General features: G+C 47.7%; 1 protein-coding gene across 3 annotated transcripts in view; it reads left to right on the top strand.

Annotated features, from left to right (window-relative positions):
• Positions 1-19,056, top strand: part of CYFIP1 (cytoplasmic FMR1 interacting protein 1) — a 95,777-nt gene extending 76,721 nt beyond the window's left edge. For all 3 annotated transcript variants that reach the window (XM_082630804.1, XM_082630806.1, XM_082630805.1), the window contains exons 23-31: positions 554-641; positions 5,408-5,551; positions 5,811-5,901; positions 8,245-8,375; positions 14,036-14,108; positions 14,637-14,731; positions 15,523-15,761; positions 16,147-16,294; positions 18,237-19,056. In XM_082630804.1, coding sequence (XP_082486930.1) covers positions 554-641; positions 5,408-5,551; positions 5,811-5,901; positions 8,245-8,375; positions 14,036-14,108; positions 14,637-14,731; positions 15,523-15,761; positions 16,147-16,294; positions 18,237-18,401 — 1,174 coding nt within the window. In that variant the 3' untranslated portion in view covers positions 18,402-19,056. The remainder of the gene's footprint in view (positions 1-553; positions 642-5,407; positions 5,552-5,810; positions 5,902-8,244; positions 8,376-14,035; positions 14,109-14,636; positions 14,732-15,522; positions 15,762-16,146; positions 16,295-18,236) is intronic.
• Positions 19,057-19,322: the final 266 nt, after the last annotated feature.

The raw sequence follows: 19,322 nt of genomic DNA, 5'->3' as shown, positions 1-19,322 counted from the left end.
ATGAACGCTTCTGATTTGAAAGTGTGAGTCGATTTTGACATTTCTGCTTTAAGATCCAAGCACTTGAGCTTTAGTGGCTCCTCATCTGTTATGAAGCCACAGTCTCTTGGCTCTGCAAGTGTGTTTACAGACTCATCTTCTGTCAGTTTGTACCCAGTGACCTGAGTGACCGCATCACTGTCCGAGTCTGCCTTCCCACTCCTGTCCCTGCCATCATTGCTGTGTCCAGAGGCCCAGCAAGGCCCAAGGGCCTGCATTACCACTTTTCAAAAGACTGAATGAAATGGTCCTGGTGCCAAGTTTGGAGACTCTTTCTATGTGCTAGAAGGGCCTCCGGTGTCCTCACTCTGTTCCTGAACTTTGGATACATTTATCATACTTCCGAGTATTTATAGCTCATTCCTAGTATGGGTTTTGATTTCCCAGAATTTTCCTATGTGATGATTAATTGGGAGGAAGATTTAATTGATGAGTAATGGAAAAGTTCTGAATTTTAAAGAACTACCATTAAATTTTTGGTTTTCTTTCTTTTTCTTTAATCTTTCTTGTTTAGATTTGTTCGGACAGTATTGCCATTTTCTCAAGAATTTCAAAGAGATAAACAGCCAAATGCACAACCCCAGTATTTGCATGGATCAAAGGTAGGTTCTTTTGTGTTTGTATTACGATTTTTAAGTTCATAGCGAAGCGTAGTTTGAAGTTTAATTTGAATCAGTCTAGTTTCAATAATTTGAATGTGTCATGCCACATATAAAATGTTATTGTTTCCTTCAGTTATCACCCTTCTGAAAAGTAATGTAGTGCTGGGACAGCTTCTGGCCATGTGGTGGGTGTCAGCTGTGAGACCATTGGAAGATTTAAAGGTGTAAAAATATCAAGCCAGGAAAGTTTGTGGAAGAGGCTTGTGGGTGGGGGACACATCTGTGATGGAGGGGCAGGGTGGCCTGTCCAGCTGTGACACCTTAAAGGGAGGAGCTGAGGTGGAAAGGGGCACGCGGAGAACAGCTGACATCCAGGAACCACAGGACACCCACCATCGCATGAGATGAGGCAGGTTTCCCGGCTGACATGGCTGGATGTGCAGCAGCAAGGGCATTGCTAAAGGTTAGTGTTGTCAGTATTTAAAGTATTCTTACACTTTAATAAGAAAAAGACAAGCGGGGGCCTCCCTGGTGGCGCAGTGGTTGAGAGTCCGCCTGCCGATGCAGGGGACACGGGTTCATGCCCCGGTCCGGGAAGATCCCACATGCCGCAGAGCAGCTGGGCCCGTGAGCCATGGCCGCTGAGCCTGCGCGTCCGGAGCCTGTGCTCTGCAACGGGAGAGGCCGCAGCAGTGAGAGGCCCGCGTACAGCAAAAAAAAAAAAAAAAGAAAAAAAAAGAAAGACAAGCATTCTGTGCTAAAAAGGAGGCAGGTGTATCTGCATCTGCAAAGTAGGTGCCCATCTTAGCCGAAAAAAGGATCAGATTGTTCTTTTTAAAGCGACCAGCTGTGACTGAACTTAAACTTACGGATTTCAGCCTCTTTGAGAAATTGTTCATGTCATTTTTATTCTTAAAACCTAAACCAGTATTTTTTTGTTAGATCATTTGGACTCCTAACAGAAGTCTAACAAAAGTTTGCATGAGGAACACTGATGTTGATTATTCATCTCATATGATACTTTTTTGAGGATCAAAGAAAGGCAGAATGCCAGAATATCATGCTGTCAGAGTTGAGCCACCATGTTCCTTGTGAGCATTCAGACGTGTCAGCTGCACTTCAGTGTGCTGCTGTGCAGTTAGGGTGTTCGTACCTATGAAATTATGGAATACACAGGAATCCAATTCAAAAATCCAATCCAGGGCACTGTTGATCCAGGATCAACAGTGAGAGGCCCGCGTACTGCAAAAAAAAAAAAAAAAAAAAAAAATCCAATCCGTTCTTTTGTTAGGAGTGATGAGTGAGGGCTAGTGTCTTATGGTAATAAACTCGACTTAGCTGAGTGCCCATTTATGGCATTACCTTTTTGGTTCCTGGTAGTATCACCACTCTGAGTGAACACTCTCTTGAGTACATCACTGATGTTCTCTTTCCTATAAGATAAGTAAGATTGTCCCTACTTCCCAGTTGAAGATGCACAGTGTTGAGGGCATTAGAGAACCCAGGGCACGTGACTGGTGAGTCTGGAGCCCTCGTGCACTGGTTTCCGGGCGAGGCCCCAGTCTCTGTATCAGGCGTGGTCAGCAGTGTTTCTTGACTTGAGCTGTGAGGCTCCCCTCCTCTGCGTCTGCGTGTTTTATAGTGTAGGATTATTTGTAATTTTGCCCTCTCCAGAGGTAATTCCTTCTCCCCTTCCTCTGAGTAGGTACATTGCTCCAGTTGTGTTGTCCCTGGGATGTGCCATCTTTGGGATGAATGAGGGGGTGAGTGAGGTCTCCAGGAAGCCAGACACTCATCGGGGGGGGCCGGGGACTAGGTGTCATTGAGCCCCAGGACCCGAGCAAGTGAGGGTGGCTGTGGGAGTGAATTTTCCCACTTGTAACATGAGGCCATATAATTTCACTAATGATTTTCATGTTTTTCAAGCATTAGAACTTATTATCAAGCAAAAACCTCACCCAGAATCCCAGCATCTTTTTTTTTTTTTATGGCTATGTTGGGTCTTTGTTGCTGCGCGCAGGCTTCCTCTAGTTACAGTGAGCAGGGGCTACTCTTCGTTGTGGTGCGCGGGCTTCTCATTGCGGTGGCTTCTCTTGTCGCGGAGCACGGGCTCTAGGCACGTGGGCTTCGGTAGTTGTGGCTCGCGGGCTCTAGAGTGCAGGCTCAGTAGTTGTGGCGCACGGGCTTAGTTGCTCCGCAGCATGTGGGATCCTCCCGGACCAGGGATCAAACCTGTGGGCAGGCAGATTCTTAACCACTGTGCCACCAGTGAAGTCCCAGAATCCCAGCATTTAAAGCACAGTTTAGGGACATTGCTTTGGGAAAGCAAGTGTTCTCTTGCTGCAAGGAATAAGCCCTTCCTTCTCTGGATTAAGAAATAACAATAAAGCACAGTTGGCGCTTTGAGGAGGGATGGCAGGGGGCAGGTTTTATCTGAGCCCACAATCAAAATATGGTCTTTTCAAGTCTGATAGGGTTGTAGGGATGAATGTGAGACAGGCACTTGGCAGTGTTTCCACCTTGGTGAATCTTGCATTTGATCATTGGTTTGGACTCAGACTTTCTGTGTTGATGGTCCCAGGACCACCTGCACATTTGGTGATTCTCCAGAAGGATTCATTCACTGCTGCAGTTTAGTACAGCTAAAGGACCCAGAGCAGGATCAGCAAGGGGGAAAGATGCATCTGGTGGTTATGGAAGCAGGTGTGGGCTTCCAGTGGTCCCTCATGGCAGTCGCATGGGACGTACAGAGTGATCCTGCCCAGGAAAGAGAAGCTCATAGGAACACCCGGGTCCAGGGCTAGGGGCATAGACACAGCCACCTGTATGACTGGCTCAAGTTACTGAAACCCCAGAATCCCCAGAAGGAAAGGAGGAGCTTGCCATAAATCACTATTTGTACAAACAACCTAGACAAGCTTGTACAGCATGGTCAAGTGTCCCAAGTGTAAAAAACAACTGTATCAATCGGCAACATAGGCAACATTTCAAGGGCTGAGTTCCCAGGAATTGCAAGCAGGCCTCCTGAGGATGTTCATTTAGAACCGAGCAACTAGACTTCTGCCAGTTCTTCAGAATCCTTGCTGTCCTGATGTGGTTCTCTGTGTACATAGAGGAAATATTTAAGACAGTTATAAAAGGGGAAGGGGGAAGGTTATAGGGACCTAAAAGCAGGTGAGAATGGTACATTTCACTCAAAGTGGTAACATGTTGATAACAGTAGGTTGTGATAACTTACATAACATATAATGTAAGACCTGGACCACCACTGAAAGGCCTGTGCAAAGAGATACTTTCAAAAATACCACAGTTAAATCACAACAGAATTCTAAAAAAATGTTTAAATGACCCACAGGAAGACAGGAAGAATGAAACAGAGCCTAACTTGAAACTCAGTAATTACATTACGTGTAAATGTATTAAATGTAAGTGGTCTAAAGACAGTTAAAAAGGCAGAGGGATTGACAGAGTGGATTAAAAAATATGACTGTATAAGAAACTCACTTCATGTCAGGTTAAATGTAAAAGGATGGAAAAAGATGTATAACACAAACAATCAGAAGAAAGCAGAGTGACTGTATGAGTATAGGATAAAGCAGATTTCAGAGCAAAGAATATTACCAGGGACAAAGAGGGAGGGACATTACATAATGATAAAAAGGTCAAGCCACCAAGAAAATATAGCAATCCTAAATGTTTATGCACCAAACAACAGAGTTTCAAATTACTTGAAGCAAAAACTGACATAAGTGAAAGGAGAAATGAACAACTCCACAGTTGTAGCTGGGGAAGTCAACATTCCTTTCACTTAGTAATCGAAAGAATAAGTACACAGAAAATCAGCAACAAAAAAGAATGAACACCATCAACCAATAGGACGTTATTGACGTGTGTCGAACACTTCCTCCAACAACAGCAGAACATACATTCTCTTCAAGGACCCATGGAGCATTCTCCAAGATAGACCATACCCTGGGCCTTAAAACAACATCAACAAAATTCAAAGAACTGGTATATTATAGAGTGTGTTGTCTGACCACAGTGAACTCAAACTAGAAATCAGTAACAAAGAGATGACAAGATAATCAGAAATAAACACATTTCTAAATGATCCTTAGGGCAAGGGGAAGTCTCAAGGGAAAGTTTTTAAAAAGACATTGACCTAAATGAAATGCAAATATATCAGAATTTACGGGGTGCAGCTAAAGAAGTGCTGAGAGGGAAACACATAGCACTGAATGCTTACATTGGGAGTCTCCCTGATAGGTGTGCAGATGTCTGTGTCCTTAGACAAGCTTGGAGGTCCCGTCTGACCAGAAACCACCCCGACTACCTTTCTCGCCTGCCCCCCCGCAGGGGCTGCTGTAACCCCACTCCCTGCATACCCACTGCCTCATCAGAGTCTATCCTTGGTGTCTTCCTCAGGAGACTGGGAGCAGTAACGTGGGGGGAGCAGTAACATGGGGGCAGCAGTGAGGCTCTGAGATACATTCGTTTCTCATTCCAGGACCTCAGAATGTCTTCTGTAGGACTGGCAGTTTAATAAATGTTGAAGAACTCCTTCTGTTTTAGCAAGCTAGTTATGTCTTCAAGTTGGAAACCTAGATACCAATAAAGGGCAGTCCAACAGCTTCTCAGGATGTCTCCACCTGAGGGCGGTGTGTGCTAATGTGCTTTACGTATGGATTCGTCATCTTCACCTGTGCGTGGGGCTACGTTGAAAACCCTGTCAACTTCCATCAAGCGCTGGCCTTCTCTGTCCCCAGGCTTTGAACCTGGCCTACTCAAGCATCTACGGCAGCTACCGGAACTTTGTGGGGCCTCCACACTTCCAGGTCATCTGCCGGCTGCTCGGCTACCAGGGCATCGCAGTGGTCATGGAAGAGCTGCTGAAGGTGGTCAAGAGCCTGGTATGTTTCCCTCGGTGGGCGTCCTTCCCTGGGCGGGGGGTGGTGGTGGTGGGAAGGATTCCGCACACAGTTCCCGTGTGGGGAGGGGCTTTGCATTCCATCTCTCACATCAGTCTCCACGCGTGAGATTTCCTCTCCAGCCAACGTCCCGGGTCGTTACCGTGCATTTGACTAACAGACTCCTTTTCAGAAGTGCCCGTCACACCCACAGCCTGCGTGGTGGTGTGGCTGGTGGCTGACACAGCCCATCTCTCAACAGCTGCAAGGTACAATCCTACAGTACGTGAAGACGCTGATGGAGGTGATGCCTAAGGTGTGCCGGCTGCCGCGGCACGAGTACGGCTCCCCTGGTGAGCACAGCGTCTCCCTGGGGTGCACAGGGTGGGACAGTGTCAGCCATAGGCCCCAGTAAGGGAAATCAAGTCGGAAATTACTGATAAGGATCAGATCTGCCTTCCCCGGGTGGGAGGAGGTGGGGAGCCCAACCAGAGCCTGACTGTTTCCAGCAGAAAGAACCAGCCAGCCTTTCAGCCAGGAGCAGGTGTGCAGGAGGGTGTGTAGGGGTTGCCGTTTGGGGTGGGAATGCTGGGTGGGGAGCGAGGGCTGTGAACCCTGTGCACCTTGGCTCTCCTACAGCACCAGGATCTTGAAGATCACTGACCAGGGAGGGGCAGGGAGCTCCACTGCCAGGTCCAACTGCCCAGGGGCCTCAGAGGCAACCCCACGCAGGGGTGCTGCTTCCCCTGACGGCACAGCCTGTCTGTCTTTCTGCCTGGCAGCCTCCCTCTCATTGAGAGCCTGTCTCATTGGCTGGCTGACCGTAGGGCCCTCGGGCAGATGTGCCAGACAGACCTGCATGGCCTGACCAGAGTGGATTTGGGGCTCTCCATGTGAGCAGCCTTCGTGACCTCAGAAAGCATGGTTCGTGATAAAATTGGACGACAGGAAGCCTTATCTCTTAACAAAACTGCCTTTTGTCTCATATTCGTTAACTACTTTCTTAAAAGCTGGACAACTATCTTATTAAGTGACTTGGGCCCACACGTGGGTCACCCAGGAGAGACTGTTCTGATGGGTAGTCGGCTGGTGTGGCTGAGCCCCCAGATGTTGCTGGCACCGCCCAGGGCTATTGGTGTTTAAGGAGACAGTGAGATGACCCACGTGGCCCCTGGGAAGGGACATAACCGTTGGTCTGGCCTGGCTTCGGAGGATCTCAGAAACCAGATGAGTAACATTGGGATAATAAAACTGTTGCTCGGATCCTGACTAGCTGTGGATATTTTAAAGGTGGATATTTTAAATGTCCAAGACGAGCCATTTAGGCCAAATCCAAGGCTGGTCTGGGGCAGAGCTGTGGACTTCAGGGCTGCCCTCTGAACGTCCTCGCCCAGCTGGCCTGGCACCACCGTGAGGATAGTGCCATGCTGCTGGGAGCCACCCGGTCTCTCTTGTGCCCGTTTCGGGGTGGACCGCAGAGAGGAAAGGATGGCCTCTCAGGCAGGCAAGGCTGTGGGGTCCGTGCCGAACGGCGTTCAGGGCCTGACCTCTCGGAATGAGGGGTTTGAAGTCATTTAAGTTTCTGACTTTGTTCTCCTCAGGGTTGTCGTGGCTATTCTAGGTCTTCTGCAGGACTATAAATTCTGGAGTCAGCTTGGGGGTTTTTGACTGTATCAGCCTTGAATGGATAGATTGAGTTCTTTCCAGACTTTAGGCCTTGTGTCTTTTCCTGCCTTATTACAACATCCAGGGCCTCCAGGACAGTGGTGAAGATGTGTTGTCTTGCTCTGGAGCTCTGGGAGAAGGTGTGCAGGTTCACCACTGAGTGTGACACTAGCTAGCTACAGGGTTTTGTAGATGTCCTTTATCAGGCTAAGTACATTCCCTTCTGTGCCTGTGAAGGGATGCTGAATTTTACCAAATACCTTTTCTGCCTCTGCTGGAGATGACAATGTGGTCTTTCTCATTTATTGCAACGTGATGCCTCCTCTGAAGATACAGGCAGACCTTGGAGATATTGCAGGTTTGGTTCCAGATAAACCGCAATAAAGGGAATAGTGCCATAAAGCAAGCCACATGAATTTTTTTTATTTCCTGGTGCATATAAAGTTATGTTTACACTATACTGTAGTCTATTAAGTGTGCAATGACACCATGCCTTATGAAACATACATATCTTAATTAAAAACACTTCATTGCTAACAAATGCTAACCTTTAGCAAGTTGTGATCTTTTTGCAATAGTAACATCAAAGATCACTGATCCCAGATCACCGTAACAGATACAATAATAATGAGAAAGTTCAAATATTTCAAGAATTACCAAAATGTGACACAGAGACATGAAGTGAGGAGACACTGTTGGGAAAATGGCGCCTATAGACTTGCTTGACGCAGGGCTGCCACAGATCTCCAATTTGTAAAACACAGTGTCTGCGAAGCACAGTAAAACAAGCCATGCCTGGACAGGGTTGACAGAGAAAGAGGCTTTGGAGCTGAGGCCCAGCACTCAGGTGGTGGACAGACCACCAGTGCAGGGAAGCTGCTGGGGTCAGGAGACGTGCGGCCATGTCCTTGTGGGCACGATGGCGGTGGAAGAATGCTCAGTGCTCCCGGCCGGGAACCCCAGGCTGCTCCCTGTGGGGCTCCCTCCCCTCCAGCCTCCCCCAGCCCCACACTCATTCTGTGCCTCCACAGGCATCCTGGAGTTCTTCCACCACCAGTTAAAGGACATTGTTGAGTATGCAGAGCTGAAGACGGTGTGCTTCCAGAACCTACGGGAAGTAGGCAACGCCATCCTCTTCTGCCTGCTCATAGAGCAGAGCCTGGTGAGTGCCCCGCCCCGCCCCACGTCCCGCCAAGGCCCCCCCACCGACCCCCGCACGGGTGATAGAACAGGCCGAGCTTTAGACGCTTGACTCAGTGGGGTTAGTTAGTGGCGGAAAAGGGGCAAGTATTTTAAAGCACCGATCTTTTCTCATGACTGTTTAGACTTTCATTTGAATTTGTTCCCTACAATTGGAAAACAGAAATGCAATGCAGTGCATCATTGAAGAATGTTTTATTATATAGTATTTGCTGCATCTAAATTAACATATGTGATATACACATAAGGTAAAAGCACGGCTGCCCAGGGGGATTGTGTATGATGGAAAGTTCCACAGCCTCAGCTGTGGAGCCCTCAAAGTGTGGCTCCGTGTGAAGAACTGATTTTTAAATTTTGCTGAATTTTTTTTTTACATTTAAATCGCTGCATGTGCCCCATGCCTGCTGCAGTGGACAGCATAATAAAGCAAACTCTATCGGCCCACCACCACTAGGAGAGCACACACGGGACACCCACTGTCTCCACTCATTGCCTCTGGGTGGTGTCACTTAGCCTCTCCCTCTGTCCCCTGTAGACCGTGTCACCTGACAGTCCTGCACAGAGAGCCTTGGTGGGTGTAGCGCGGACTCTTGCGTGGTCTCACACTGCCTCGCCCTCAGGACTAGAGAGCCGGGCATCTTCCCGTCCCGTTAAATGCTCCGTTTGTATCTTTTGTCCATTTTACTACGATTTGTGTATCTTCTGTATGTTACACTTAAATGCAAATACCTCCCCCTGTCTTTGGCTTGTCTTTCCACTCTAACAGGGGTGATGTTTGGTAAACTGATACTCTTAATTTGAATGTAGTCTCTCTCTTTTTTTTTTTCTAATGGTTAGCACTTTTTGTATCTCTTCAAAGAAGTCCTTTCCTACCTAGGGGTCATAAAGATATTCTTTCATATTTTCTTCTAAAGGTTTTAGGTGTTGCTTCTCTTTAGTTTATCATCCTTCTGGAGTTGGTTTTTGTGTGCAGTGAGATGTGGGTGAGGTTCTTGTTTCCTCTGTGGGGTAACCCGTTGTCCCTCCTCCAGTGGCCGAAGGAAGACTCCTTTCTTTGCTGGTCAGCAGGGTCACTCTGTCATCCTTCAGCTTTTGGTGGATGTGCTGGTCTGTTTCTTGGCTTTCTTCCTCATTCCGCCGGTCTGTGTGTCTATGCGTGGCTTCTAACACGTTGTCTTACTCACGGTAGCTCTGACGTAAGTCTCGACACCTGACAGGACGTGCTCCTAACCTTTTTCTTCTTCAAGCGCCTGCTCCCTCTTTGTGGCTCTTTGCTGTGCTCTGAAAATATTGGAATCGGCTTGCCAAATGCATTGAAAAAGCATACTGGCACTTCGATGGGAATTGTTTTGCATTTCTGGCTCCGTCTGGGGAGATCTTTTCTCTGTCACTTCTTAAAGCAGTCTCTTGTCTCCGGGGCCCTGGCAGCTTGGCAGAAGGAAGATCGTGTTTTGCAGTGACCGGGGCTGGGGTGCCCGTACACTGTGCAGGGCGTGGCAGTCAGACTGCCAGGCCTGTAGAGGCTGAGCCACTGGACTGGCCCTCTTACACCCAGGTACACGAAAAAGAAAATACGTTGGCTCTCGTGTCAGGGAGCCCAAGGTTGGGTACAGGGTACAGCCTCCGGTCAGGACCCGCATCTTCTGGCTTCCCCTCTGCTATTCTGCTCCCCGGAGACCCTTTCCATGTGGTGCCAGAGATGGGCAACTCCCAGGCCCTCACGGTCCCACTAGCTGTGACTCAGCCCAGCCCGCCTCCCCTGCAGCAGGAATGGTGGTGCAGGGCCGGCAGGCGGCTCCCTGAAGAGCTGGTGTCCAGGGCAGCCTCACTCCAGGAACAGCTGGGGGAGAACTGAATCTTTTATCTTTCATGTGTATTTCCATGTGAATTTTTAACAAGCAGATAAGTTAGGGAAAATTCCTTTAAATAGTAATCACTCATCATGAATTTTAAAGATTTCATATAGGAAAAGTACCTTCATGAGTGACTTTTCCTGAAACACACACATAAAGGGAACACTTGGACATTTGATGGCTTCTGGAAGGAGTGTGATCCTGTGTTAGAAACTTAGGGAAAGAGAAATCTGGAACTGATGTGATCCTTACCTGCCCAGACCCTTCAGTAATTCCTCTTGTCTATCCCTGGACACCAGTGCAGCCCTTCTGAGGCATCCTGCACTCTCAAAGCACCACCCCCCACTGCCCTTCCCAGGCGTCCAGCACTCTGGATGGCCCCCTGCAATTCTTGGGGACCAACCTCAACAGTGGCTGGACCCTCCAGGTCTCAGGAGCCAGGTGAGTGCTGGGCCTCGGCACCCAGGTGACACAGATCCCCGGTGTCTCTTCCCTTCCGAGACCAGGGCCTGGGTCTCAAGTTTACACCCTGTACTGGGCTCCCTTGAGTGACAAGCACAGTGCTGGACCTCTAGGAAAGACATTAAATCAGTTGATCTTAAAGCAAACTTTGGCTTATGAGTGGACGGATGTTTCTGAAACAATAAATAAACAGGTCATCTACAACTCAGTTGAGTGCCATTTTCTTTTCACTGCAGATTCCATGGCCCATGAGTGGCCCCTGGACACGGTGGCTCTACCTGCAGGAATCTCTGTCCCCACCCCCTCCTGCCCTCTGTGCACCGTCACCCTTTGCTTCCTCCTTCCCCCCTCATCTGTCAGTGCACCTTATGGCAGGGGCAAGAAGCCGCACTCCTTGTGTTGGGCAAATCTGCTCCCAGGCGCTGCCCCAGACTGGCATTTTGTGGTCTTGCGTTTGTCCTTTTGGAAATAAGGGGTGGTGGTTTCCAGTACCAGGGTGGGACTCCGTAAGGTGAAAGACGCATGGCTTTTCTCACTCCATCTCATCAAACCCAGATTCCAGACACTGATCTCTCCTTGGTGGTGGTTTTGGTGTCTCCAAGGAAAGTGGTAATAACCTGTGTTTGGCATTTGTGTGGACTCCCGTTAATATACATGGAGATGTTAAGCATAGATGTGCTCTTCAAATTGTCACATTAGAAAAGTGGGGTGGGCTTCCCTGGTGGCGCAGTGGTTGAGAGTCCGCCTGCCGATGCAGGGGACGCGGGTTTGTGCCCTGGTCCGGGAAGATCCCACATGCCGCAGAGCGGCTGGGCCGCTGAGCCTGCGCGTCCGGAGCCTGTGCTCCGCAACGGGAGAGGCCACAACAGTGAGAGGCCCGCGTACCACAAAAAAAAAAAAAAAAGAAAGAAAAGTGGGGTAACCGTCACCCAGCTGCAGGGGGCACTGAGCCTGTGGTGAGGCCCTAGGGTATTCGTGGCCCCAGCTGGCACCAAGATTTGGTTCGGTAAGCAACAATGTTGACCTTACTCTGAACCTCTGCATTGGATAGATCCGTCTCCCTTTCTGAAGAAGGGTTTTTTCGTTTTGTTCTTTAAATTCTGCTCGTTAAGCCCAACCTGAAATTTTTGGTGATGTAGTTCTTCTTAGGTTACATGTGTGTGTGTGTGTTTACTGAACTTTTTGTTTCAGAATAGTTTTAGATTGCTTGTTTGTTTTTTTAAAATAAATTTACTTATTTAATTTATTTTTGGCTGTATTGGGTCTCCGTTGCTGCGCGCAGGCTTTCTCTAGTTGTGGTGAGCGGGGGCTACTCTTCGTTGCGGTGCGTGGGCTCTAGAGCGCAGGCTCAGTAGTTGTGGCGCACAGACTTGATTGCTCCGCAGCATGGGGGATCTTCCTGGACCAGGTCTCGAACCTGTGTCCCCTGCATTGGCAGGCGGATTCTTAACCACTGTGCCACCAGTGAAGCCCTGCTTGTTTGTTTTTAATACTGGATTTTATAGCCATTCTCCCTCTTTCTCTGGCTTGGTTTGGGTGCAGCAATTTGAGTTCATTGTCAATGACACCTGGAAGCTGCACTGATAGCCAAGTGGTCCCTCTAAAGTGGTGTTGCCAGCAGGCAGGTGCTTTTACCACCTGTAGAGCCTCCATCTGTGTGGCTCTGACCCAGCCGTTCCACCCAGCAGCTCTCTTCCCTCATCAAAGTTTCCCATCCCTCATCCATTGGCCCGGCCACTTTCTTGCAGTTAGTCACCTTCCAGATGCCCTCCAACCCTCTCCTGGTGCAGATGGGCTGATCGCCCGTCTCCACTTGGCTTTTTTCACTTGACAATGAATATATTTTGGAGGTCACCCCACATCAGTAAGTGGTGACGTTCCTCAGCCTCTCTTAGCCGCGTGGCGCTCCACGACATTGCCCCCATGCTGCGTTTGCATGCTGTGCCGTCACCATCTGACACCTCCCTTCTTTAAGCGTGTCCTCTTTCGACCCCCACGCCTCCTTCTCCTAGTGCAGGGGGCCTGGGGACCAGGTCCTGTGTGCACTGGCCTAGAGGGGCTCCCGTCACGTGTAGGCTGCGTGAAGAACTCGTGTTGTTGCTGGACTTGGGCACAGGAGACGGGGTGGAGTCAGCCTCCCTCTGGAGGGTTCTGGAGGAGCAGGGGTGGCTGCACGGGGCTTACGTTAGGTGACGATGGGACCCTCACTTGATGGGTACATACAGAAAGCCTTCTCTTCCTCCTCTTGGTCTTAGCCTTGCTTTCATCTTTGGGGAGATCCTCAGAAGGGAAACCCTCATCAGTCAGTATGTTTTGACTGTCTGATAACCATTTCTTTAACAATTTGTTTTATTGAGGTTTCAGGATGGGTGTAGCGTAGGAGGCATGAGAGCCCGTTCCCATCTTCCGCCTTTTTGCCCTGAGATGAACACACCGCGGTCTAAGGAGCTTTCCCTTGTTTACGGGCCCTTGGACTCGGGAAGGGTGCCCTGTTCTTGCCCATCTTTGGGTTCATGCTGGGCTTTTAGGAGTTCTGCAACCCCTGTGACATTGGAAGTAAACTTTCTCCCTGCATTGCATTGTTTTGGAGGTCTTGTATAACGTGGGTTTTTTTTTTTTTTTTTTTTTTTTTGCGGTACGCGGGCCTCTCACTGCTGTTGGCCTCTCTCGTTGCGGAGCACAGGCTCCGGATGCACAGGCTCCGCGGCCATGGCTCACGGGCCCAGCCGCTCCGCGACATGTGGGATCCTCCCGGACCGGGGCACGAACCCATGTCCCCTGCATCGGCAGGCGGACTCTCAACCACTGCGCCACCAGGGAGGCCCAGCGTGGGGTTTTATTGCCTCTTTAAAGGAGTTGGTGATCCAACAACAGGTTCAGAGCGACTGCTCAGAACCTTGTTTTGGGTTCTGTGGGGAGTCGCTGACGCTGCCCTGCGCCGTTTACACAGGAAGCACCTCCTTCCTATCTCTGCACGGAGGGCTGCAAAACTGTAAATACGAAGGCCACGCTCAGTGCTGGGTTTACTCATGTCTCTGTTTAAATTAGTCAAAGGTAAGTAAACATGAAAATTCAGTTCCTCGGCCACATTCCAAGTACTTAATTGCCACATGTGGCTAGTAACTACCTTAACAGCACAGCTGGGGACATTTCCATCATCCCAGAGACTCCTGTTGGGCAGTGCTGTTTGCAGTGTTTAATTTACACTAAATGCCAAAGATGTGCCTTGTTTTCAGCGCCTGATTTCTTTGTCCATTTTTGCTGTGAGATAAGCTTCCTAACACAGCCTTCTTTTTCTTTGTTCTAGTCTTTAGAAGAAGTATGTGACCTGCTGCACGCCGCCCCTTTCCAGAACATCTTGCCGAGAGTCCACGTGAAAGGTGAGCCAGTCCTCTGACCAGGGCAGGGATGCATGTCTGTGTGGCCAGAGAGTTCTCTTTAGTTACAGGCCAGCTTTGTTTGAGTGTCGTGCCTGTTCAGTCATAACCTGGGGTAACTGGTAACATAATGTAGTTAAATGAGTATCAAATAACGGAAGTATTTAGGGCTGAAATGCTGTGTCTTGGATGTGCTTCAGCACGGAAGCAGGGGTGCTGGGTATCTATGAAACAAGAGTGCCATCTCATGATTGTTGCAGCAGGTGGGCACAGAGGATTCATTGTACCGTGCTCTGTTTTTGATTACATTTGGATTTTTCAGTAAGTTTTAAAAAGTGAATACTGAACAGAAAATGAATTCTGAGTTAAAATAGCCAATAAGCCAGTTCCATAAAAGAATTTTCAAAGAGAACCTACATGTATAATGTTAAACATTTTTCATTTGGTTGGTTTTTGTTTTGACAAAATTAAACTTGTGCGGTTGTTATTCATACAAAGGAATAGAGTATAAAATATTCTTTTCCACTGCAGAGGGAGAGAGACTTGATGCCAAAATGAAAAGACTAGAATCAAAGTACGCCCCACTGCATCTTGTCCCTCTAATCGAAAGACTGGGAACCCCTCAGGTAATGCATGTTGGGGCCGCTGTCGCTGCTGTGAGCTGGGCCCACACATTAGGCCACTGGCGGGGTTGGGGCTTGAGAGCACGGGCTCTGGGTGAGACCCAGCCCTGAAGCGTCATGACAGGGGGATGAGCCCGCTCAGCTGCCCAGGCCCCAGTGTCTCAAGTGGGGCTCGTAACGGGACCTTGTCACAGGGTGGCCGGGAAGTTTGAATGAGCTAACACGTGGAAGGGACTTAGAACATCACCTGGCACGTGAGACAGACACAGAAAACGTCGCTGTTTTTGTTGTCCGTCCTTTCACGAAGAAGGCCTTCTCATAGGTTTTTAAGAACAGAAGGCAGGGAGGAGTTCCGTGAACTTAGACCAGCTACATCAGAGTCTCTCAGCCTTGGCACTGTCGCCATTTTGGACGAGATAATTCTGTGTTGTGGGGGCTGTCCTATGAATTGTAGGACATTTAGCAGGATCCCTGGCCTCTACCCACTAGATGCCACTAGACCCACCCCAAGCTGTGACAACCAAAAATGTCTCCACACATCGCCAGATGTCCTCTGGAGACAAATCACTCCCCGTTAAGAACAGCTGTACTCGACAGTTCTCAACTCTGAAATACGTTTAGTGTGGTAAGACATACGGGTAATAGCTGACGTATTTATTTTGTTGGTGCTTATTTCTAAAAACCCTCTTCTGCAAGCTGGGATAGTTTCCAGTGAGTCAGAAACAAAACTGGAGTACTTTAGTTTCAGCACTCCAGCCTCCTGCCATGCCCGTGACATTTTGTCCTTCCTACAGCAAATTGCAATAGCAAGAGAGGGGGACTTGCTGACCAAGGAGCGCCTCTGCTGTGGCCTGTCTATGTTTGAGGTCATCCTGACTCGGATCCGGACCTTTCTGGACGACCCCATCTGGCGTGGGCCCCTGCCCAGCAATGGGGTCATGCACGTGGACGACTGTGTCGAGTTTCACAGACTGTGGAGCGCCATGCAGTTTGTCTACTGCATTCCTGTGGGAACACACGAGTTTACAGTCGAGTAAGCACGTGTGCTCGGGGCAGGGTGGGGGAGAGAACCTGGCGCCGAGATAACACAGGGGACCACCTTCCTCTGGAAACGGACCCCCGAATTGCTGAGCTGCTATAAAGCTGCTCAAGTGGGGGCTCTTGCCTGAGGCCCAGCAAGTGCCTCAGGGCTGGGCTTCTGGAGTTCTCTGAACTCATGGAAACTTGTGCAAGTCAGGTGTACATTTTGCTAGATAGGAGGGCTGCAACTTCATGAACTCATTCTTCATGGAGGAGCCACAGTTTGCCAGAGGAAGCCCAAAGAGGTGTTTATCAGGGACACACCTCTGCTCAGCATTCCAGGTGGTTTGGTCGCTGGAATCTGATCACTCATCCTACCTACTGCTTCTTGTCCCCAGGCAGTGTTTTGGCGACGGGCTCCACTGGGCTGGCTGTATGATCATTGTGCTTCTTGGGCAACAGCGGCGCTTTGCTGTGCTGGATTTTTGCTACCATCTACTCAAAGTCCAAAAACATGATGGCAAAGATGAAATTATCAAAAACGTGGTACGTGGAAGTTTCACAAAAAAAGATACTTTCTAGTTATTGTAAGTCGTTTTTCTGGGAATGTTTCTCATGCCAGGACAACTGAAGCTTTCTTTTCACTCCCCAAATGAATCTAAATAGAATTAGTAAGTAAAGGAGTCTGGTACTGAAATACTAATGGTTCCATTTTCCTTCTATTTTCAAGGTATGTAGACCTACTTCAAATTATAGAGCCTTGTAAGATCTGCATTTTCAGATTATTGGCATACCCTTCAAGTCTTCGGGCGCCCTTCATGTAGTTAAAGTGTGTTTGGGGCTTTTTTAAAGATCTTTTTGTGTTTTATGTATTCTTTGTAATTGAATTCCAGAAAATACTCTGCCATTATCTTTTCAAATATTTTAGTTTTTCTTCCATTTTGGGACTTCAGTTAGATATGTGTCAGACGGACTTATCTGGTCTCCACTTAATATCTCACAGTTTTCTAGGTCAGAAGTCGGGTACAGCACAGTTCAGCTGGGTCTTCCATTTACAGTTTCACAAGGCCACTATCAGTGTGTCTGCAGGGCTGTGCTCCCTTCTGGAGCCTCTGGTCATGGATCTGCTTCCAGACTCATTCAGGTGGTTGGCTCAATTCAGTTCCTTACAGTTGGAGAACTGAGGTGTCCATTTCCTTTTCCTTGGCTCTCTGGGCTATACCCAGAGTACTGTCTTCATTTAACTAACTCACTTCAGCTCAGTCTGACCTGCTGTGCTTTTACTTTCGAAAGTCATTAGTTTATATTTAAAATGTTGATTTGGTTCTTCAAATCTTGGTAGTAACTGATAATTTTATCTTCTTCATGGAATTTTTTCCAATTTTTATTTTACCCATTTCATGTATCTTATATTCTTTTTTAGTTCTAGTATCTGAGGCCTCGAGGGGTATCTAAAACTCTGAAATTTTCCACTGTGTTGGACTTTTTCTTTTTGGCTGCATCAGGTCTTAGTTGCAGCACGTGGGATCTTCTTTGCAGCACACGGGATCTCTGATTGCAGCATGCAGGCTCTTCGTTGTGGTGCGCAGGTTTCTCTCTCTAGTTGTGGTGCGCAGGGTCCAGAGCGCGTGGGCTCTGTAGTTTGAGGCATGCAGACTCTGTAGTTGAGGTGTGCGGACTCTGTAGTTGTGGCGTGCAGGCTTAGTTGCCCTGCGGCATGTGGGATCTTAGTTCCCTGACCAGGGATCAAACCAGCGTCCCCTGCATTGGAAGGCAGATTCTTTACCACTGGACCACCAGGGAAGTCCCTGTGTGTTGGATTTTATTTATTTGGCAGCTCTTGTTTGATAGGGTTTTCTCCTAGAATTTTCATTTACTGTTCATCTCCCAGAATTATTACCAACTTGGGACCACTTTAGCCTGATGAGAGGTCCAGGCTTCGTGGAGTCTCCAGGTGTAGTCCACCTTGCTTACTGCCCAGGCTGTCTCCTCATCCCACTGCTGCGGGTGGCATCTATCCCTGAGGAAGTCCTGGCTTTTGCTTTACTTCCTGCACAGACAGAAGCAGCAGTGCTTGTGGGTTTTTTTATCTGGTTCTATTATAGCATGAAGGTCTGTCAAAGCATCCTGTCCACAGTAACTGGAAATACTTAAAACGTGTTATTCCTAGTTTACTGGTCTTTCCCCATTGACCGTATTATCTTCATCTTTACATTCCTGGCTTTTAGGAGGTGCCCTGTAGGTTCTTAATACCTGTTTGTTGAATTAATAGGTCTGTTTCACAAATGAATCTACAGTTAGTAGCATGAAGCCAACAGAGAAAGGTTGCAAAATATATTCATCGGGCCAATAGTTACATGAATGAGATGGTACGTGTCAGTAGTTTGCTATAATTTTTCTGAGAAAATATGAAAATCCTGACATTTTGCCACATGAATAAATGTAACTGTTATTAGTAAAACATCCTAATTTTAACTGTTGTATGTAGCCTTTGAAGAAGATGGTGGAGAGAATTCGCAAGTTCCAGATTCTAAATGATGAGATAATCACTATCTTGGACAAGTACTTGAAGTCGGGCGATGGAGAGAGCACGCCCGTGGAACACGTTCGCTGCTTTCAGCCGCCTATCCACCAGTCTCTGGCCAGCAGCTGAGGGCATGTGTGTCACCTGTTTTTGAAGAGTCCCAGTACTGACTGCATTTAAGAACTACAAGGGCATGTTTTTCTTTCCATAAACTATTTAGATTTTTAGGAACTATTTTTCAGTATCTCTGTGCCTGTTAAAGGGGGTGTTTTCGATCTAAAAGCTTAATTTTATAAAATTGACTTATTTTTCTACACTAAAATTGTATATACTTTTGGTAATTGGAAAATCGGAGAATTTGGCTGCTGATGGTTGCCATCATGTCCTTACAAAATTATTTTCCATTTTTCTATGGAATGTTCCAACAGCTAGCTATGTTATGAAGTGCTGCTGAGTTCATCCATTTATCCTTTAACAAAGGATCCGGAAAACTTAGGGAAAGATCTGTGAACTTAAGCAAGAACCTTAATTACCAGCTAATTGTGATAAAACCCATTACCAATTAGAATTAAACTTAATGATTATTTAGCTTTTGTTTAGGGATTTTTCTGTTTTTTTTATGAAAACCTTTTCTAAGTAAGTCATTTGTTTCTTTCCCCTTTTTGTGTCAGTGTTTCAGGAAATAGTGAACTTGATTTCTCTGCTTCTGCTAAATCCAGTTGTGACAAAATCTAATTTGTGAGGTATGATTTAACGGTTACAGAAATAAAACTAATGAAACCTGTTTGTGTTTCTCATTTACTGTGACCCTCCCTACATGAGCCCTGGCTTGGGCAGGGTACTTTCTCTCCTCACTCGAGTGCACAAACCAGGCCAGGAGTCTAGGTCACCTGCAGCCTTGGGAGAAGGGACAAGATCATGATAGTAAAACTTCCATATGGCTTTAAAAACGTTAATACCAAAAAGTCCAGGTGCATCATCCATGGCACCAAATATAGTCTGTGAACTATTCTGTTGTACTGTTTAACCTTGAGTTACATAAAACATAAC

Source organism: Mesoplodon mirus (genome assembly GCF_964341445.2).
Source record: "Mesoplodon mirus genome assembly, chromosome: 8".
In the NCBI taxonomy this organism is placed as follows: Eukaryota; Metazoa; Chordata; class Mammalia; order Artiodactyla; family Ziphiidae; genus Mesoplodon; species Mesoplodon mirus.
Note: the sequence above shows the minus strand (reverse complement) of the source record. Positions and strands in the feature narration are given on the sequence as shown.